At 38.8% G+C, this 22,870-nt stretch overlaps 1 protein-coding gene across 1 annotated transcript; it reads right to left on the bottom strand.

The window, feature by feature from the left end:
* Window positions 1–302: 302 nt before the first annotated feature.
* On the bottom strand, window positions 303–16,779 carry NXPH3 (neurexophilin 3). Its single transcript, XM_039333157.1, has 2 exons — window positions 16,392–16,779; window positions 303–5,276 (listed from the first exon to the last, which is right to left on the bottom strand). The coding sequence occupies exons 1-2, from the start codon at window positions 16,446–16,448 to the stop codon at window positions 4,533–4,535; spliced, it is 801 nt and encodes a 266-aa protein (XP_039189091.1). The 5' UTR covers window positions 16,449–16,779; the 3' UTR covers window positions 303–4,532.
* Between the last annotated feature and the right edge of the window lie 6,091 nt (window positions 16,780–22,870).

The raw sequence follows: 22,870 nt of genomic DNA, 5'->3' as shown, positions 1-22,870 counted from the left end.
GATGAAGGGTTCTATTCTATGTTTTTTAATTAATAGGTCAATGCAGCCTGAAAAAGTTTGATCTAAGTTTGATCTAAGCCATGGAGTTTGTGAACACCATTTTTGAATATGAACCAAATCAAAGTTGTTGAAGAGCAAAATTTAGACAAAAAGAATCCCATAGAAAGGAGTAATCCATTTCCCCAAAAATTCTGCATTTTAGAACTCATTCTTACTGCATTTTTATGATCCATCTTTTCATAAATTTATTAGCCTAGAAAAAAGAGGTTTCTGTTAACTTTCACAACAAAACCAAAAGTCACTTTTCATACTGCCCCTCTGCGATGCAGAAGGAAGCTTTATTCTCCATTTCAATGACAGTATTAAAAATAAATACATGATACAGTCAATGTAGCCATTCTTTAATCAGAGAGAAAGAGGAAATTATGGAGCAAATTGTAGACAAAATAGTGATCTGGCACAAAGAAGCAGAAGAACCCTTGGAGAAAGATGGATGTTAGGTAGACTGATGGGAGCAGCACTAAAACTTGGAAAAAGCAGCAAACCTTTTTCCAAACATTTTAAATAACAATTTCTCACAGCCTCATGTCTCCTAAAGATATGGGACCATAACTTCACAGCATTAGCCATACTAGCTGGGGATTGTGGAAACTGTAGTTCAACATTTCTAATGGGCATCACTTTGGGGAAGGCTGTTCGATAGCACCAAAGATTCTATAAATTATGATCCCACCTCTTATGATAATAACCTCTGAGGTAGGTCATCAACGCATAGGCAGCCCATTTAGAATTAATTGTCTGGGGTAATCCAATGAGTCTAGGTTTAATGTTAAAACAAAGCCTGAAATCTGAAACCAGAAAAGTTAAATTAGGAACTCCTAGGGAATATTTCTACAAGTGAATTTGCTATATTAGGTATGAAACTACCTATGTACAACCATAACTTGATTGTGTACTACATTTGTGCGGTGTTTGTCAGCAGTCAGCAACCTTTTCAAGTCCCACGTGACATCGCATGGGGGCTAAGTTGCCCTCCCCCCACAAATCATTTGTAATCTCCTGAGATCAAATCTCCTGAGATGGTGACAGCCCTACTCTGCATTTTTACTAGAATCAGAAACACACGATTGTAATGTTTTCAGTGAGACATTGTGAAACCTTGAGCACGCTCCCTGAAATTTTATAAGATGTGAAGATGATGAAGTTAAATTTTGAAAAATTTTATTAGAGGGCATGTGAGGCTCATCTTCAGATGTAGAGACAATATGGTTCACTTGGACCAGCCATTCCAACAGCCATTAGAGGTTTTGTGTCTGCTTAGGGCATGTGCAGAACATCTTTTCTGTCTGTTGGAACTGCCAGGAGAGGCCTCAGAGCTGAAATAAAATGAAGTAAAGTGGCTGCTTTGTTGATGTTTATAAGCAAGGGGGTCCACACTGCTTTATGAAATAGTTTCATAGCAATGCTTTAGACAAACCTTTGTTGAAGCAAAGAGCTCTTTAGAAGCTTAACACGGACTTATTTCCCCCCCCCTAACGTTAATTTTATTTTAATTGAGCAGGCTGCAGATGCTTTTTCTGAGGACCAAGAGATGCCCAGGTGCATGGAAGCTCTTTATGACTGCTACTTGCTGTGTTCATTGCCCCCACAGTCCCCCCATGTGCTTCTGTGCCAGTGAGCATCAGAAAGCATTTGGTACAGATGCAAAATTTGGCATCTTTTCTTGATGTGAAGGTATATCTGTTTGTAATAAAAAAATACTGAATTTCTCTTTGGGAAGAAACATAAATTTGGGAACTGAGAAACAGTAACATTTCTTACCAACTGAATTTGAATAGCGCCAAATTCTACCTTCATGCAATGTGTGCAATGCTATATAGTGATGATCAGCAACTGAATAATTAAAAAAGGTTGTTTGGACAGGGTATTAGAACAAAGTGGACTGTGATTTCCCCCCTATCATTTCCTTTGTTATTTCTCTTTTCTCAGAATATTAAAACTGCAGCTAGAAAATACGTAGCCATCCAAGACTGAAAGCTCTGTAAGAGGTTTGCTAAATCTCTTTTATAGACATGTAGATGTGTGTTCAGGGTAAAAAGATAGGGTACAAGGCTCCCAAGCATGCAAATTTGTGCCTATTTCCTGCTAAAAAGAGACTCTCCAAAGACCATTAAGCCAGAATCTACAACATATGAATGGTTGACCAGTGAGGTGGAAATGGTTGTCAATGCATATGTTACACATAGTATGTCTTTCTCCATCCCCTTTTCACATCTTTATTTCTATTCAAAATATATGAGAAATTTTCTCTATGTGTCCCCTATATCTTTCAACATTCTAAAACATTTACAGCTGGAACCAAATCATCCTTTAAGGTAGCCTTTAGACTAGGATTCTTCAACTTGGTGCCATGCAGATGAGGATAACTCTTGTAGTCAAACACATTATGACAATATCGGATTGGGGAAAGACATTTCTAAAGTGCCATCTGTCATATTTTCTCATAATCTTGGAATAGTAAATAATGTCTTTCTGCAGTGTTTAAATCTATGCAGGGGTATATTCTCAACACCATCTTCCTAATTCCTTGAATTGAAGATCTACCTGTCTCTTCCAATATGACATTTTCTGCCTTAGAGAAGTGGTGTCAATTCTGCAAGGCTGAAGCCAAGGACTAATTTCACAATTCCTAGCAAGCAAGCTATCTCTCCCCTGAAACAGCTTCACCCAGATTTGAATCAATCTTCCCTTGTCCAGTAACATGAGGATGTGCCTTGCTCTTCTACTTCCTTGAGTAAACAGCATTTCTCCCTCCTTGTCTCAAACATTAGGAGAGACATTACAAGAATATAATTGAAAAGGTATGGGTTTTTTCTCCCTAAAGTAGCAATTTCCAATGCTGGCAAAATCTAATAATCAAGAAGCAGATACAAGCTTCCAACATTCCAGGGAGCTCCTCAAGACCAAGTAGATGAAGATGAGTGAAAAAGTTTCTCTACCTTCAGGTCATATCTACTGGTCCTGAAGTTCTTGCTATGACTCAGCTCCAATCCAATTCTTCCCAGTTTGTTTCTGCAGATTCTGGCCAAATCTGTTTTATTTTTATTTAAAAAAAAATCATTGATTAAGATTAATTTAAATCAAAGGAACAACACTATGATTCCATTTGGGTAACTTTTATTTTCTCTGGCACTACCAGTCCCAAACCCTCAGTGTTTTGATAGAGACATCATCGCAGCACATAAACTATATTTGTGCTCTACTTAAGAAAAACTCACCCATAAGAATGCAGTTAGGATCTGGCTATATATTGGTTCCAGTTAGTGATTGGGAGAGAGGCTTAGGGCAATAGTATTAAAAAGGATTAGAGCTAAAGGATCAGGTTTTATACCACTATGTCAAGTAATCGATCATGTATAACATGTCCCTGCAGTGCCCTTTGGAATTCTGTATGTTCTAGTGTTTCTATTCAATTTTCTAGTTTCAGACTTAGAAATTTTCAGGAACCATGGGTAGAGAGGGGAAACTGGGGAAGCAGAAAAATTTTCACTATTTTTAAGAATGGCCAAAAGGGAAATAGACATATCAATCCCAAGGGATGAAAAACATTCCTTAAACTGTAGTGCACCATTTGGGACCTCAGATACAGATACCTAAATGCAGCCTTCTAAATCTTTTTTTATTCAACTCCTCTTACTGGCTATTAATTTTTAGTGAGTTAAAATTAAACTTAGTAATATTAAAACTGGATAAAATGTGAGGGATGGATGAGATGGTGAAGTGCTCAGGCAAGGAAGTGGATGGGGTAAAATAAATAGTTTATTTCTACCAAGGTGCCATTGGATCCCTCCCATCTGGAACCCTGATATCCTCCCCATGTGACCCATGGGGGTCCCTGTTATGGGGAAAAATGTTAAACAGAACCCAATCAACAATGTGGCACAGTCATCTAATTTCTATGAACGATCCCAAAACTCTCTGACCAGTTTAGATTTCTCTTAGCATCAGTCACATGGATACTGAGAAAGAAGCAAAGGGGAACTAGAAAAAGCAATAACAAAAAGAGTAAAAGATACGTCAAAAGGCAAAATGTGGCCTCTTCCACTTTTGACTCTGACCATGACCATTGTTTGCTTGAGTCTTATGCATTTTTAATGCATGACCTCCTACAGATTACTTCCCCCACATGTGGCTGTTGACAGATACAACCTCAACAGTAGTACCCCTGATGGATTACATCACTTGTTAAATAACAATGATGAAATGAAAGCGCAGTGTGGGCTTTCCACCATAAGCACTGAAATATTTTGGCTAAATGTATACATGAAAGGGTAAAGTGTTTCAAGGATGATATGTCCATTCATGTCCTCTCAATCTCTTTTCCAAACTCAATGTCTCTTAGTAGAAGCCGGGTGTATGCCTGGCATTGGTGAGGCATGTTTCAATCTTTTCATAGTCTACTTTCCTTCCCCAGTTCTCAATTAAGTGACATTTGAGACATGAGTTGCTTTACATTCAAAAGAGGTATGTCATCACCCAGAGGGGTAATAAGGAACATTGTTGTGGTAGTTGTAGTCAGGACACACTTTTTGCACAAGTCTGTAATCTATGCTGTAGAAGGTTATATAGATACAGATAACTTTGAATGGCTTGGAGCAAACCCAAGAGACCTGACTCTGTGTGTGGTTCAGGAAGCAGGTTTTAGAAGGGTCATAAGTGCACAGGGTAGTCTTCTTCGATTTGCTCACCTTCTCAGACTCCACCCGGCAGTTGAAGATCTTTGATTCTTTTGCCTCTATGAAGATTTGCTGCTCAAGATCAAACTCAACTGCTTTGTTTGGTGGTACCAAGCTGACTGAGATGTTCCCTTGGCCAGTGGAGTTATGACGAAAGAACACATTGACTGTGCCATTCCCATGATCAACCACTTTCCCTGTAATTAGGAGGTTGAGTTTTACTGTCTTGATGTTGGAGTAGAAATCACCCCACCCAAATATTTTTTTGAACTGACTAGGATTGGTGAGGGAATCTCTTCTTCCACGAGGTTGTTTGCTTTGTCCCTGCTTGGACAAACTATCTAGGATATTCCAAAATTCTGGTGCATTACTGGAGACCAATTCTAAGAGAGTTGTGTTCTGGAAGTAAGATGGGGTTACAGAGGACTTTAGGGAGACTTGGGCTTTTTTCTTTTGCACTCGGGATCTTTGTTGAGTTTTGGAGGATTTTCCATTTTCTTCTTCTTCCTCTTCTGTTGCCTCATCTTGGCCACAGATTACCTATATGGAACAAGAGGACAGCAGGACCTCATTATCTGTTTTTCCTTTAGGGAGGCAGCTGGACTCCATGGTTTTAATTGCACCTTCCAATTTCATGACTAATAGTTAGAACCATGGCAAAACACTTTCCCAACACGTTGTCCTTCAGATCAGTTGCATCTTCAGCTCCTAGAAAACTTAGTCAACATGATTATTGACTGGGAATACAGACGGTTAGATAGAATTTTATTTGTATCACAGATTGTAATTTATATATAATTTGGCCCCTATATGGGGAGAACATGTGCAGGATAACTATGAAAATTCTGACTATTATCTAAAACTTGATATTCACAAAATAATGTGGTTAAATTATTTTGGTCTTTCATATGTATGATTTTATCAGTTAAGATTTAGTATTACAAGTAAATCAAAGCATTGTGATTATTGAACTCTCTCTCTCTCTCTGTGTGTGTGTGTGTGTGTGTGTGAGTAAGTGTTTTAAATAGTAGTGTAATGTGATATATGAGTAGCCTATAAGTAGTTTTTATAAAGTAGTTTATATATTTATAAACCTTTTAATTTCAGGAAAAAATTGGCTTTTACAACAAGCTAAAAGCCCAGTGCCCTGGAAAAAAAAGAAAGACCTGCTTCGATGTGGGCAATGATCTTTTAAACTTTCATTTGTGCTAAATTTGATTTTTTATTACATAATACCATGAATAGATTTAGTGCTTGACAGAAAGGTCTCTACCCCAAATATGGTTCCCAAATGGAGAGACGTCCAAAATTAGACATAAACTAATAGATGAGTTGTATGACTTTGGATTTTATTATGCCTGGATATGAAGGAAAAAAAAGGCAAACAATGAATGGGAAAAAATTCCAAAACTCATTTTAAAAGAGTAGGAGAAAAGAGAAGGCAAGACATATTTTAAACATGCACTAAGCTATAGTTTATCACAATGAAACTGAACCCAGTTAATCTTCAGTTTTGTACGTTCCCCCCCCCCGAAAATACATTTCCATGATTAAGATGTTAAACTGAATTTGGAAATTATGGAATTGTTGTATTAGGACCCCCCCCCCAAAAAAACCCTACTTTTCTCTTCCATGACCTTTCCATTAATTCAGGGAAACATTTTAGCGCATATAAACCCCAAAACTGGTTTTAGATCCTTCCCATACTTTACAGGGAAGTGGAACATTAGATTCCATAGATCCAAATTCATCCCTCTTCATGGCACCCAGACATGGAAACTCACAGTAGTATTTCGAGAAAAACTGAAGTAAGAGTACAATGTATACAACCGTCAGCTTCTGGAGGATTTAAATCTAATAAATAAACAACCAAGCATTAAAGAAATAAATAGCATATTGTAATATTGCTATCCAAAAATGATTGTTTGAGCTGAGCAGCCCTAGAAGCCCATTAATTAATTAATTAATTAATTAAAAATTGTTTGAAGGAAAATAACTTCATGAGCTATTGTGAGAAATTTTGCTTTTATAAGCAAACAAAAGTGAAGATCAACCATGGTTTGGCAGGATCACAAAACCAATTAATGAAAACAGAATCAAAAGCCGCAGGATTTTTTTCTTACAGAAAATGTGAAGAAGGGAGAAAAGAGATATGAACCAAGGAGAAAAGCAGGGTTATTTTTGAACCATAAACAATAGTTCCTCAGGATGCCTGAATTCTAGATGACGTCACACCTAGAATAAAATTTCACGCATAAGTAACAGTAAAGTGAAAACAAAAAAGCAGAGCAATAAGCAGCACAATCCCATGTACACTTTTGAAGAGTTCCAGTGTTGGAAATTATGGAATTGTTGAATTAAGATCAAAAAAGAAATAAAAACACTTTTCCCTCTCTTTACCCCACTGTGATTTTGTAAGGAAGTGAAACATTAGATCCTACAGTTCCAAATTCATCCCCCTGGATTTTTTTAATCCATTTTTTAACCCATTCTGAATTCAGAATTCTGATGCAAAAACTTCTAAATCTTTGGAAGATTTCTAGCATTTCATTTCCTCTTTTCCCCTTTTTCTCTGATTTCAGGAGGAAATGAGAAAAATTCATATGAACCTTAGAGCCACTGGAGGAAGGCATCAAGTAAAATTAAAATAGTGTATAAAAAAGGAAACCCAATTCCAAATTTTCATAGGAATAAGCATGGTCCTCCTTCCTTCCTTCCTTCCTTCCTTCCTTCCTTCCTTCCTTCCTTCCTTCCTTCCTTCCTTCCTTCCTTCCTTCCTTCCTTCCTTTGCTTTTTAGGAAGGAGAACCTCTTTTTTCCCATAACCTTCCCAAGGGTTCTCAGCCTTGGTAATTTTAAGATGTAGGACCAACTCCCAAAATTCCCAGTCAAAATACTGGCTGGGAATTCCAGTATTTAAAGTGGCCAAAATTGAGAAGCCCTGCTCTGGAAGGACAGTTCATCCCTGAATGTTTGCCTTAAACATGATTTTTTAACTGGTGGACTGACTCAGTGAATGGTTGAAAGCTATGAGCAAAGAAAATAATAGATAGGTGTCAGGATATTATCAACTTCAAATGGAAGAGAAATATTTAAATGAATGATACACACCGATAGTTGTAAAATATTGATTCTTTCGTCTTGTCCAATTTTAGCATGACCCATGGATTATTCAATATAATTTGATTGGCTAGGTACCCAAGGGTCTTAGGAACTGGACTGTCTTAAAAAAAATAAACATAAAACTGTTGACTTGCCCATCTATGTCCATTGGTATGTATAAGTATGTATTGGTTTCTCCATGCCATCTTGCAGAGTTCAGGACAAAAAGGAATCAGTTACTGCAGGCTTGGGATATTCAGTGGTTTTCCTGCAATGCAGCCTCATTCTAGGGCTGTTTAGGAGGAACCCACAGCCTCTCCCTTTCTGCTTCTGAATTGTCTGGGAAAGCTTAAAGAGAATCCAGGCTCTTTGGTCAGAGCTTCTTCTTTCTCCAATAGAAAATTTCATTGATCAGATTTGTATCCTACGTTTCCATCAAAAGAAAGAGCACTTAAGAAATTAAAATAGAAAGCAATTAATTAAAAATATAGCGGATAAAGGTAAAATGAGCATAATGTAACAACTGCAGACACAAAGTTTAATATGATGGTGTAACCATTATAAATAAACAAAAACAATTCAGAAAGCTATAAAAAGTGTTTCATTAATCTATCATCTTTTAGCAGAGACCACCTAATCTTTTATTCCAATATAACCCATCTCGTACAAAAAGAAGGAAACCACATCATTTATTAAAGGGAATAAAAGGGATACTAATATTTCCCTGATGTTCCAATGTACACCCCCCTCCCATGGATTAACCAGGATACGTGTTGTCCTCAAAATCTCCAAATAACTGTCATGCAGAAATAAAGCTTATGAGAATTGTAGTCAAAGACACTAGGCAATTAGTTGGTTCAAAAATTTTGCTATTGACATTTACTGTTAAAATAAATGTTTTTGCAATACCAATTTAAGATTTTTCCTGCTTGAAGCAAATCCCAGATCATACCCATCAACCTATGCTAGATCCAGCACTTTCAATGGTCCAGTGACATCTTCAAGTTTCTACCTCGTAATCTTTCTCTATTAGAATTGGAACAGCCTAGAAATGATATATAATAATGGTTGTTCTTTAGACACATAACATGAGCTGATTCATCACTAGAAAATATGATAATGCTGGCTAGGTGGAAATGAGGAGGAGGAGGAGGAAGATCCCACAGTGCATAAAGTGGATACACAAAAATAGTGGAAATCACAGGAATGCAACCACAATAATTGCATGAAGTGGTGTAATAGAGAACAGATTAGAGAGTTTTTATCTGTGGAATCACTAGGAGTTGATTACAATTTGACAGACCATATCAACAATAGAAATGCCACAAAACAAACTCATAAATGTCTCTTTATGGCGAGGTTTGAAGACAGCCCAGAGACAGTCTGGACATATCCTTAGTCTTAAAACCATCAGTGAAATAACTATAATTATAGAAACAACAATAAATTGATGAATGCTTAGAAGTCAATTTCATCGGAGGGCCTTTTTCCAGAAGGGGTATATTATCGGGATAAAAAAATGTAGCTATCAGTTGTTGTTCCCTCACCCTGTCTCCCATTAGTATTCATGATAAGGACATCTGCCTGATAGATGGCCAGACTACCATCTCCACCAACCCCATACTGACTATTCCAAATTTTCTACAGTTAGCAACTCATAAAACCTCATTCTTATTTAGTTTGAGCATTATGATGTTTGTACAAATATGAGAATTGGAATGGGACAAAGTAGCAAGGCCTGTACATTTTGATATGAAGCAAAAACTCCATGTACCGATATTACTCCCCAATACCTTTAACTGAGAAATGCCAGAGATTGAAATAAAGATCTTTTGCATATGGCTATAGAATATGCAAATTATAAACCTTTGCCCTGATATTTTATTTGGCACGTGTTTGTCAGATAAGGAAAATTAACAGAACAACGGAGTTGTAAGGAACTTTGGAGGTCTTCTAATCTAACCCCCTGCTCAAGCAGAAGACTTATACTATTCCAGACAAGTGGCTGTCCAATCTCTTCTTAAAAGCCTCCAGTGATGGAGCACCCAAAAGTGCTGAAGGCAATCCGTTCCATTGATTAATTGTTTTCACTGTTAGGAATGGTGGAGTTTGGATAGGAGCCTATAAATGTGAAATAATATGTAATACCCTCTTATGACAGACTTGGATCTACTCTGCTTCTGATCCTGGAGGTAGTATATATAGCCTTTGAGAAGATTACTCAGATTTTGGAATTTGTTTCCAATATTATATAATGATAACCATCAGCTTAGATTGCACGAAGAGAGAATGAGACCAAGGGTGAAGAGAAAATTCATTTACACTAATGCACTATCTGTGGCTATTAGAGTTGATGGGTGTATAGGATCTTCTGAATCAGAGACTGGTTCCTTAAATAGTAGCTGCTCTAGACACATTCAGGACTGTACTTATGAGCTCACTGGATCCAGCTCTCTGGATCTGGTTAGACAGTTTTTCACACAAAATTGAGATCTAGAATGTCCCTTGGCTTGTCCAGCTATGCTCTTCTTATGCTCTTAGTATTATAATTCCCTATAAGGGTGTAGGTCTATACGTATGTTGTATATAGTATGTTTAAATGTGTGTTATGTATGTGTACGCTTTGAGAGCAAGCAACTAAATTTCATTTTTAATGTGTGTCATTGTGCACACCATAAAAAATGACAATAAAGGTTATCTATCCTTTCAAACCAAACTAAATTATGGGCACCATAGTATCTTGCAGCAGCAAATTCCACAGCTTAATGATGCTGCATGCAAATACTTCCTTTTCTCCCACCATTTGGCATTAATGGATGATTAAGGCTTCAAGAATTGTGAAAGAAGGAAAACTATTCCTTCCTCACTTTCTCTGCAGCTAAAATATTTTTATTCACAATTTTTCTGTTGGCAGTTTTGTTTTTAATTGCTTCCCTAACAATCCCCAACAAGCACTGTTTCTTTTGACAACAGCTACAGCAAATATTTTAATTAAACTATCTACCAAACTCTTTGGATTCCTGTCTTGGCTAATCACATTTTTTCAGACCTTATCAAATGAAATCAGGATTTTTCCTCTCTCCATGTCCACCACTTCAGTTGCTTACCTTGTGCCATATGTGTGAGTTTAATGCCTGCTTTCGTTCTTTGAAGAGATCATTTGGTAGCCTTTCAGAAGCTGCATTTCTTTTAACCATTCCAAATAACTTGATGCTGTTAGAAAATTTGGCCACCTTCCTGATTGCTCCTAAATCCAAATTGTTTAGGAACAAATTAAAAAGCAATGATCCTAATAAAAATCCTAGGGATGGGTGGAGGAGTATTCAGCTACATCCACTGCAAGTTCTGTCCATCTATTCTTATTCTCTGCATTGGGCACTTAATCTGACATTGATCCATAAAATGACCTTGACTTCTATCTCATTACTGTCAGACTTATTCTGATGTTTTTGATGTTGTGTTCAATCTCATTATTGTCAGACTTATTCTGATGGCTGGATATTCTGAAGTTATATTCTGGTGAGTACACTAATGCCTACCCTAATGACCCAGATTTATTTATATTTCACTTTTTTGTTATATTTCTACCTTCTATCTCATCAGGGGTTGTTGTTTCTGAACCAGATATGGTCATCTCCTGCTGGCTTCGCCCAAGGAACTTCATAAACATGTTTTTTTAAAAGCTGCTCTACTTATTTTTTACTATTAAAAATATTTGAAAAGAGGAGGGCAGGGGTAGATACTGGGCAAGGTAATCTGTACAGAACCCTGCAGCACTGTTGTCAGAATGACTAACATATTGGAAGGCTGTATTACTCATTCACTTGATCTAAGCATCATTTTCAATTCATATATTTGCTGGTATACCATCTTAGTAGCAAACCAGTGCATGCCTGTTGAGAATATCACCAAATTCAGTGGGGCTTTCTTTCAGCCTGAGAGGTGTGCAGGAAGAGTGGTAAACTTGTGGCCCTCCAGCATTCACTGAAGACAATTCTCAGCAAGCCTAGTCAATAAAGCCATTGAAGAAAGATGCTGGCAACTGTAGTTCATCCAGAAGACTGCAAGTTTTCCCTTTCTAAGAATGGTAGAATTTTAGCTGAGTGTAGAACAGGAATATTGGCTCCATAGCTTCAGTCTAGTGCAGTAGTTCAGAATATTAACTTGGTAAATAAATCTCTGCTCAGCATGGGTTTTTGATGTTAAAACTAGCTTGCCCTTCAAGATGGCTGTTTACTTGAATGCATCAAATATTACAAAAGGATTTCCTCCTAGAACACTCATTCTCATTCTCTCTCTCTCTCTCTCTCTCTCTCTCTCTCTCTCTCTCTCTCTCTCACACACACACACACACACACACACACACACACACAGATTCTCTCCTAGAACACACACACAAACATACACACATAAATGCGTACATTTAATTTTTTTTTCTTAAAAATCCCTCTTTCTGACCTCAGGAAGAACTTTTATGTATGCATGATGGTATTAAGACTGTAAATGTAAACAACCATACAAGTCAGCCAGGCCACAATCATTTTAGTTCGGCACACATTATTTTTGGCCCAACCAATCTTTCAAAGTTATTATGACGATGCTCTGAATTGTTTCACTCATAAAAATAATGAGCTGTGCCACCAATAACTATCCCAGAATTGCTCATATGTAAGATCTGGATTAGATCATTTTTGGTGAGAACCTTTGACCTTCAGTTCTGATGGCCATCAAACTGGGTGGTTCTGTACATTTACTTGAATTAACAGTATTTCCACTGATATTAATTCAGGGAGCCACTGGGACTGACTCTGCTGGGTGCCAAATAAGACTTGGCTATTCTTATGACATTGGATCCAGTGAGAGAGTTTCCCCGGTTCCAATCTAGAGACAGGCAAGTTGTTTATATATTCATCTTACGGTGACCAGGATGAGGATGCTGGAGTCAGTTTTTTAAAAGAGGGGATTTTTTCAAAGAAGGACATAAGAGCCCTTGTGGTGCTCCACAACTGGTAAACTTGTTAAATGGAGCCCCGTCTCTAGGCAGAGGGGGGGGCGGGGGGGGGGCTGAAATTTAAAAATTCTTCATCATTACCAACTTCCATCTGCTGTGGATTCATTAAATGTCTGCCTCTAACACTTCCTCCATTTCCACATCTTGAAAATGGGGAAAGTAGTTGCTATCTCACCTGGTGATTATTTATTTTAAAACAGTATATTTTCTTTGTCTTCTGGAACTTCAAAACAGTATTAAAATATCCCAGTGTTACAAAGTGACCCCCCCACACACTTTTCATGCAACTTTTTTTTAAATAAAAAGGACATTACCAGTACATCTGTCAGTAGTATAATATTAAATTAAAATCACTAATATTGTTCTGGTAGAAAAACATCTTGCTGCACTTTCTAAATTAAAAGGCAATGAAGGAAGACTTGCAAGACAAGAGAACTCTCCACTCCATTTTCAAGCTAAGTGCTTACTTTGTGTTGTAAGGGGCAGCCTTTTATATTTGTATTTGCTCAACAGCTTCCCTTTGCACCCTTGTGCTTGGGAGATTATTTCATTTCCCTGAGTTGCACCTTCTTCTTCTTCTTCTTCTTTGGGGCAAAACAGACTTCTGTATGTAGTGGCTTCAGAGAAATATGCAGGATGAAGTTTGCTTGGGCAGATGATATTGCTACGAGAAGGGATAAATTTATCCTTCTTCCCCCCAAAAGCGAAACTGGCTGGAGATTCTACAACTTCCAGCTTATGACCTGGGTCACTTATCTGACATCTGTAACAATTCAATAAACTGTTTTTAGCACTAGACTCAGTCCTTTCTCTTTAAGAATTCGGGGCTGCAAAATAATGTTTGTTCTAGCTGAAATGCCAGTTCCTCAAAATCAGTATCCTTATAAAGCTGCGGTCAAACAACATCTGGAAGGACAAGAGCTGGTCAAGTCTGTCCTCAGCCATGAAGGTTCAGTGGATGACTTTGAACTACTGGTTGAAAACAAGGTCTTTGAAGAGTTTGGTTGAAGGAGCTTCATCTTTTCCTTGCTCCTGAGTTAAGGAGACACTGCATTTCAAGATAAGTGCATAGGTTTTGCAAATAAAAACCCCCTGGTTACACTAAGCAAATATCCAGGGTCCCAGTAGGTGAATGGGCAGAAGGTCCCCTAGATGTCCCAGAAGAGCCAGATGACCTCATTTTTAAATCAGTGAGATCACGATAACATTTACACTCGGAGTCAAAATGTACAATATGTAACTGCACAATTAAGAATGTACTGGATTCCATCCCAAGCACCTCCAACCTAAATTCAGATGAGATACAGTATTTAGGAACCAGCTTTCCCAGAGAACTAGGAGAGCTGCTGCTATTCTGAGCAGAGAACACTTGGCTGAAAGTGCTGGAGCTTTGATTCAATATAAGGTTGTTCCTGTTGCAACACGAGACTCTTCTGGCTCCTTGTAATTTCTAGAATCCTGCCAAGTGGCCCCTCCCAACTTGCCCCCTTAGGAAGGACAAGAGATTGCAATCTTGCTCCTTGGTGCAATCCAATTTATTTCCATCTGCACAAATTTTGAACAAGCCATTTGTTGGTGAGAGAGGGTATGCATTTTAAAAAAGAGGCTGAGGCAAGATGACAGAAAAGAGGTAACCACTTGACCAGACAGGAGGCAACTACAAAATCCAATCAGTCAAACCCAGTCTGTTCAGCCAAGCTGCAGTGCTGGGAGGAAGAGAGATCTGCACCAGATCCACAGGGAGTAAAGGGCACTCAGCTGCCAAAGAAAAATCTAGGCTCCTTTCCCTGTAGACTAGAATGTTTTTTTCCTTCCTTTTACAAGCAACAATGCACAATTGAGGGAAAAGCAGTTTTGCAAAGAGGAGTTCTGGTCTCTTTGTGCCTGTCTCCACCAGAGAACATGAGATTGTTCTCGGCTGCAACCTAAGCCACTTCTAGAGGAGATGAGGCTTGGAGCCCTAGTTCCAGTGGGGTGTCTGCTTTTTCCTGAGCTGAAAAATACAATATCAGGAGATGGGGAGGCAAGAGGTCATTGTAGTTTTCAGTGATGCTGATCAAGCCATTCCAAGACAATAGATACCTTTTGCCCATTTAATCACTGTTTACAAAGCCTCAGGATCATTTCCCTGTTTCCTCTCCCTTCTCCACTGCTGGAGAAAAAACAAGCAAAGAAGTGAGCTTTTTGGATCACAGGAGTCCACTGCACATCTTGAACTCGCAACTCCAGAGCACTGGGGGGGGGGGAGAGGAAGATTTTAAAATTAACTTTATGGTTGTGCCTTTCCATTCTGACTGACGCAAATGCTTCCTCTCTCTTGATAGGTAAACAATGCTTCTCAGTACTAGTAAAACCTGCTCTGTTCCTATGGCCTACTTTGCTAATTAATTTTGTGAATTTCAGCAGCCGCTTAGAAGACAGCTCCTACAGAAGATAGATGGAAAATTATTTGCATTTTCAAAGGAGAGATAAAAAAATGTATTCTGGCAATCACATTGTTTACTTTATTTCAGCAAGGATTTCTGGCATTGGATTCAAATCTCTCCATTAAACTCAGAACTCATTCAGGGGCAGCCTTTTATATTTGTATTTGCTCAACAGCTTCCCTTTGCACCCTTGTGCTTGGGAGATTATTTCATTTCCCTGAGTTGCACCTTCTTCTTCTTCTTCTTCTTCTTCTTTGGGGCAAAACAGACTTCTGTATGTAGTGGCTTCAGAGAAATATGCAGGATGAAGTTTGCTTGGGCAGATGATATTGCTACGAGAAGGGATAAATTTATCCTTCTTCCCCCCAAAAGCGAAACTGGCTGGAGATTCTACAACTTCCAGCTTATGACCTGGGTCACTTATCTGACATCTGTAACAATTCAATAAACTGTTTTTAGCACTAGACTCAGTCCTTTCTCTTTAAGAATTCTGCAAAATAATGTTTGTTCTAGCTGAAATGCCAGTTCCTCAAAATCAGTATCCTTATAAAGCTGCGGTCAAACAACATCTGGAAGGACAAGAGCTGGTCAAGTCTGTCCTCAGCCATGAAGATTCAGTGGATGACTTTGAACTACTATCCCTCTCAACCCTATCCAGCAAAGCTGTTGGATTTTGGAGGTGGGGGGGAATTGGAGGAAAGGAATGCTATGTAGTCTTCTGTTTAAGCTCCTGGAATAAAGGTGGTATATACATCTAGCAAAACAAACATCCTGGTAACTGTTAATAGGCTGCTGCTGAAAGCACAAGCAAAGAATCATTGCAAAGGAAAAAGAGGCGGCATTTAAGGAAAGATGAATGAGAGGATTGTCCTAAACAGAAGGTTCCTCTGAAAGCTAAGATGAAATGACCTGCCCGGCAAAGTTGGTGCAAGGACAATTGGAGAACAGAGCGCAGCGCATGCCAAACTAGAAGTGCTATTGAGACAGCAGACCATGAAACTGCTTGGACATATTAATGTAAGAAGGCGGTTTAAGAAGCAGCCCTTTGACTTTACATTTGCCAAAGCCATGTCACTAGCACTAACATTACCCTTTCCCCAGCCCCTTGATCACTCACCAGAAGATAGATGCTCCCCTGGATAAGAAATATGAAACAGCACCGAGTCAGCTGCATATCTTCAGCCTCTTTGCTCTCCTCCTTAGCAATCTAAGAGAGAGCTCTGTAGTGCCTCCTTGTTTTTGTTTGGTGTGTGTGTATAGGGGGGGAGGATGATTTGGCCTCTGGCCTCCTAGGATCCCCCCATTCCAGGCTTTGTCTTGATAGTCTCTTTCCAGCCAGGCATGGGCAAAATCCAGCCTTCTTCTCACCCTCTGCAGCTGGAGATCTCCATGTGGCTGCTGCCTGCTTCCAGCTTTGCTGGAGACTCGGGCAAAACTCACTCCAGTCTCTCGCTGCTTCCCTCCCACTGACAGGTGCCACTGCTGGAGCAGCAGAGTCCTGCCTTAACCCTTGCCTGTCTGCAAACTTTGAAACTCAGCCCTGAACTGGAAACTTGCTGTAATACTTTGAAAAAGAGGAGGAAGAGAACTGAGTTCCAGCCCATTTATCCCCTGCACAGCTGGGCTGGGATCCAGGAAAGGAAAGCTGAAGAAAGGCAAGAAAGAATACAATAATGCTGTAGTTATCCAGTATTAAGTTGACCAGGAAGATTTTGATAGCATTTTATAGGGATGGGTGAAGATACAGATTATGATAATGTAGGAAAATAGGCAAGTTACTTCAACAAGAGATTTTTCTGAAGGGGAAAGAGATGTGACTGATCACAGGATTTGAAGGATTGCCTCTGATATCCCCAAACCAGCCACCCCAGCACTCTACTCAACCTTGCTGCCCAGGCAGAGGGGCTCTCAGCAAAATGCCACTTTTTTGGGGGGGGGGGGTATTTCCATACTATCTTATGAATGCACTATCTGCCAGATTCTCCTGCCCCCACTAATCCCCTCCTGATGTTCTTTTCCTTTCCCTCCCCCCTTTTTTCTCTGTTTTTTCTCTCCTTACACCATCCACCTTCCAATGCTTTGTTGAATTTCAAGGTCATTCTTTACCAACCTGTGTCCTCCACTTGTGTTAGGACTGCACCACATCTCTGAATCTCAAGTGTGATTTATACAGGGCTGGGCTGAAACATCCGAGGCTCTGAGATGGCAATACCTTCTGCCTCAACTATGGACAGTCTACTCTAGACAATCTCCTACTTAAAGCCTGATGAGGATGAATTGTGGGCTCCAGGTCCAATTTGCTGTAAAGGAGCTTGAGCAAGAGAACTTCCCAGTGAGTCATACCCATAATAAAAATATTAATTAAGCTTTTTTCTCTGATCATTGTTTATTTTAGTTCCTCCCCACCCCATCACTTAAGTTTTGATTCATTTATGCATTAGTGCTCTTATGTTTTAGCGGTGTAATCATTTAAAAAATTCATTTCATTTCCACTTCTTTTTCTCTGTGTAACACATTCCTTTTACAATAATGACTAGATATTGCATATTATATACATTAAGGATCATATGTAGTTTAAACCAGCAGTGCTATTGTTTGGTGGGTAAACAGAAGCTTTGCATGCCAAAGATCCCAAATTCAATATTTGCTTCTTCAAGTGGGGCTAGAAAAAAAAACAAATGTGGGTGAAATCTTAGGAGAAATGCTTTGCCAAAATTGATTGTCTTGAACTGATAGGAACAATAGCGTGATTCCATAATCCATTCTAGGATTACATTATTCAGGTAGCCAGACTGCCTTATCTCAGAAGAAAACTTCTCTTTTCTGAATTAACATGAAGATGCAGGTGTGCCTTTTCCTAAATGAAACCAAAAAGCAAGTAATTTCTACTTAATAATAGCTTCTGACCTCCAGTAAAACCCAGTCTGTCCTGGTACTACCACTGGGCAGCAGAATGCAAGGCTAGGGCATGCTTTTCAACCTTGGCAAGTTTAAGATGAATGAACTTCAACACTTAGTATGTCCCAGCAGCATGTTGGCTGGGAAACTCTGGGAGTAGAAATCCATATAGCTTAAATTTGCCAAGGCCGACAAATACTGATGTAGGGACAAATGATGCATTCCAGTAATCTCTTACATGCTGGACTGAGCATTTGGATCTGGGTAGAAAAGAGCAACAATAAACTTCTTGCAAGTTTAAGAAAAATGAGCCTTTCTTCTTTGAAAAAATAAATAAATAAATAAATAAATAAATAAATAAATAAAGAAAGAAAGAAAGAAAGAAAGAAAGAAAGAAAGAAAGAAAATAGGGTGCTTAAGGACACCAGGAACTGATCATTTCTCGTCAAGGATATTTTCAAGCTATTTCTCTACATCTTGGATTGGTCTTTAGCAGATAGCAAAAGGAGCACAGCTCAGCCTACCAAACTGGTGTAGGAGAATCAAATACCAACACTTTCTTCAAATGATACTGTGGGGACTTTCATACTGGTAATATGATTAATGAAACCATGATTTATTTTGCATTGGCTGACTTAAAAGAGGATAGAAAGGTTTCTACAAACAGAGAAAGAGATGGTCTTTTATCAATGCAAAGAAGTTGGAGATGGTGCTTCTGTTCAATGGACACAAAATATTGAACACTGAAAACCTAAAAATCAGTTTACAGATCCTCCATTTAAAAGGCTCTTGGGAAGTGTTGGTTGGGAAGAGTTTTTATCTGAGATATTGGATACAATAAATACTTCCACACTATGGAACATGAGAATTGTACTCCACACATTGTAAAGATGGTGGCTATTCTCCGAAGATTGGGCTGGACAAATAATGGGCTAAATGGAGCCATGGTCTTGCTCCATGACTAGGTTTTGTCACTACATTAATCCACATTTAATGTTCCAAGCCAGTTGTAATTTGTTTAATAAACCATGGTTAAAGAAATCATGGCTTCTATGTAAAGACACATTCAAATCATTAGGCAAATAGGGTTAAGATCTGGGTTAAACAATCTGCTGTCCTCCCAGGATTGTAGTCCTCATTTCCTATGAATCACAATTAGCATAACTGATGGCAACAGATTGTATATATTTGGTCAAAGTTGATGATCTTTGTACTATGAGTTCAATGCGATAGCAAGATTCCACTGATACATTTCCATGAGAAACAATTTAGCCAAGGAGGCAAAAGTGGTCTGTGGTGGTTTTCTTGCAGATATTTCATTACCAAGCTAGGTAATATCATCAGTGCTAGAAGGGAGTGGGGTTTACTCTTATTTTTATATACTAGTGGCTTGCCCTATCAGTGTTGATTGGAGTGTCTTGGTAGTTTCTTGATTAGGTTATTGTTTAATGATTGTCTGTTGATTGGGATATTGTTTACTTGACTGTTAGTTTAATATTAATCCTGATGATAATGAAGTGATAGGCTTTGGATGATTCTTCCTCCCTTAATCAAGAGGAGATAGATGGGGTCCATGACTGGAGGAAGACTATTCTGTTTCAAATCTGATTTGAAACATGAGATATGGAGGTTCTCAAAAGAACTAACACTTGATTAACAATTAACCAGTGGAACAGCTTGCCTTCAGAAATTGTGAGTGCTTCATCACTGAAGGTTTTTTTTTTTATTGAAAATTTTTTAAAAGTTTTACAAAAAACAAGAAAAAACAACAACAAAGAATAAAACAACCCTCCTCCAAACCCTCCCAAACCACCCCCCTCCATCCCCCCCCGAGCTTCCCAGAACTGAATATAGGCTTAATTAAAATTTTAAAAATTCTAAAAAAAATTAATCAACTTATAAGGTAATTAACAATAAAATATATATAACAATAAAAACATATACATTAAAAAAATACTTAGAAAAGAAAGAGAAAAAAAAAGAAAAAAAGAAATAAAGGAAAAAAAAGAAAGAAAGAATACAATCTACAAAATATCAAATTTAAATACAAGTTATGAAAAAGCTAAATGGTATTTTTTTATATCCAATTTATATTGTATGAAATTTATCCATTTTTCCCATACGGCAAAAAATTTCTCTTGTGATTGCTCCGTTAAAAAAGCCGAAATCTTTGCCATTTCCGCCAGATAAGAAACTTTAAAAAACCACTCTTGCAAAGTAGGCAAAGATTCCTTCTTCCAATATTGCCCTACTAACAGCCATCACTGAAGGTTTTTAAGAAGAGACTGGACAGTCACTTGTCTGAGATGGTATAGGTCAGCGGTTCTCAACCTGTGGGTCGGGACCCCATTTGGGGTCGAATGACCATTTCACAGGGGTCGCCAAACAATGGAGTCCGCCATTTCCCCCCCTTTTCCTTAGCTGTGCTACTCCTTTTTATTCTATTGGCTTTTGAATGCCAATAGAATAGACTCTCTTGAATAGAGTCTAATTCTATTGGCTTTCAAAAGCCAATAGGAATTGTCCAGGCTGTCTCTGCCCTGCTGAGCCCGCCAAAAGTCCCACTGCAAACAGTGCTGCAAGTTGTCTGCAGTGAAGGGGAGCTGTCTGGAAGTTTCCGCCCCTCCCTGCTGAGTAACTACTAAAAATGTAAGTAAAAGAGGGCCAGGGGTGGGAGGTGGGAGGCCGGCGGGTGCAGGGAGGGTTGCTGGCATGTATGGGGCCCGGCGCGTGCCTTACCTCCCTTGGGCTAGGCCAGCTGGTGGCCCAGTCGGTGGTTGGCCTGCGCCATCTCTGCCGCTTGCCAGCTACGCCTCGGCCGGCGCAGGGGGCAGCACCACGCATGCACGGCACTCCCGGGCAGGGAAAGTCCTCGACTTACGAACGGTTGGGTAGCCCTCAACTTACAACCGGTTGGGGATCGCGGCATTAATAAGGTTGAGAACCACTGGTATCGGTTCTCCTGCTTGAGTGGGGGGCTGGACTAGAACACCTCCAAGGTCTACTCTACTCTACTCTACTCTACCCTACCCTACCCTACCCTACTCTACTCCACTCCACTCCACTCCACTCCATTCTTGATTTAGATTTATCTGCAACTGTATGTAGGCATTGATGTTGCGAGAGGGTTGATGGGTAAGCTTAGGTTATAAATGATTGCAGATGGGCCAATGTGCATACCTCACAAGTCTCAACTAAGTGTTGTGTGGAGATGCAGGTCCTGTAAGCTGATTGGTTGATCCGACTTCCGTTTGGTAGGTAGGCTAAAAAACAAGATATATTGTTGTTTAAGCAAATCCTAGTCAGAACATTAACATTCACAGAAGTATAAATGTGACAGCTATGCAACCGTTTCCAAAGACAGACACATACATTCCCTGATGTGCAGTGACACAGAAGTCTAAATCATATCTAACAAGGAACACAGAAGCCAAGTGTAAGCATATAGTAAGTTCCATATTAGGGGACTTCTGTGCCTTTAACAGTTACATTTCAGATGAAAATTAAACAGATGCAGAATTTTCTAGTACAGAAGAATACATTGCTTTAATTTCTGCTTACAATGCAGCTGATAAATGCATAGGACCCACAGGAAGTTTTGTTACAAAAAGGGATGACATTCCTTGAGAACACACTGGAATAATCTGAGCCTCTCAGAAGGCAGACTGCTGAACAAATGTTTCCACTGCTTGATAGTTCCTTTTCTTTTTAATTTAGTCAACTTTGATTACATGGCTAAGGGCATCGTGGCACTACAAAGATAATCAGTCAAAAAGCACGCGGTAGCTATAGAAATCCAACTAGTTTTGCCCACATCAGATCAAGCCAATTAATCACCCATGCTTTACAAAAAGAAATCAATGTTTCCATTGAGTTTGGCAATCTGCTCCTTAGGTTTAAAATATGCACATGGAACATGCAAATAAAACTGGAACTAAATTGCACAAAAGCTCACCACTAAACATTTCAGAAAACTGACCCAGATTCCTCAGTGTTGGATCCTGGTTGGGACAGCTTGGGAGCTGCTTCTCTTCAGAGGTGTTGTGGAATTGCTGGGGGGGGGGAAAGAGGGGGGTTTGTACAGAAAGATCTGCTCAGCAGTTTGATCTGAAATGTGGACAGTTCATAAAATGGGCATGGACTCTGGTTTTGGCCCCTTTGACTCATGGAAGTATCATCGCATCATGTCTGGTAGTTTTATGATTACTGATAAAAAGATTTATACTCAAAAAACAAGAGGAAGATTAGCTTCTCCTTCTATCTATATTTAACTCTTGCCTATTCCCAACATACATTATACAAACTCTAGGCTTTTTGTTGCAGGTTACCATTTTATTTCAATTTCGTATAGGAAAAAATAACTTATCCCAATAGTCCCAATACAAAGATTCTTTTGTCAAGGAAAATAAAAATATCTATGTATTTTCCAAGACTGGATTCTAATTGCACAGATACTCTACATGTAAAGTAGGAAAACTGCTCAAGGGCATTACTACCTGTCATTTAGAATTGTTTGCAGTTACAATGATGATTAAAAAATAACTTTATAATCAATCCTTACATTTACTATCTCTGCAATGTAAATGCAAAGGAAAGCTAAAGTAAGATTTGTAAATCCAATATTTGTTTTGTTGAGCAATTGCTTCACTTAATGACCAAGTGCTGGTATCAATTGTAGTTGTTAAATGAGATCTATCT

The sequence above is a fragment of the Crotalus tigris genome, unplaced genomic scaffold, assembly GCF_016545835.1.
Source record: "Crotalus tigris isolate CLP2741 ecotype Arizona unplaced genomic scaffold, ASM1654583v1 scf7180000024472.5447098, whole genome shotgun sequence".
NCBI classification, from domain to species: domain Eukaryota; kingdom Metazoa; phylum Chordata; class Lepidosauria; order Squamata; family Viperidae; genus Crotalus; species Crotalus tigris.
This window is presented reverse-complemented; position numbering and strand designations above follow the sequence as displayed.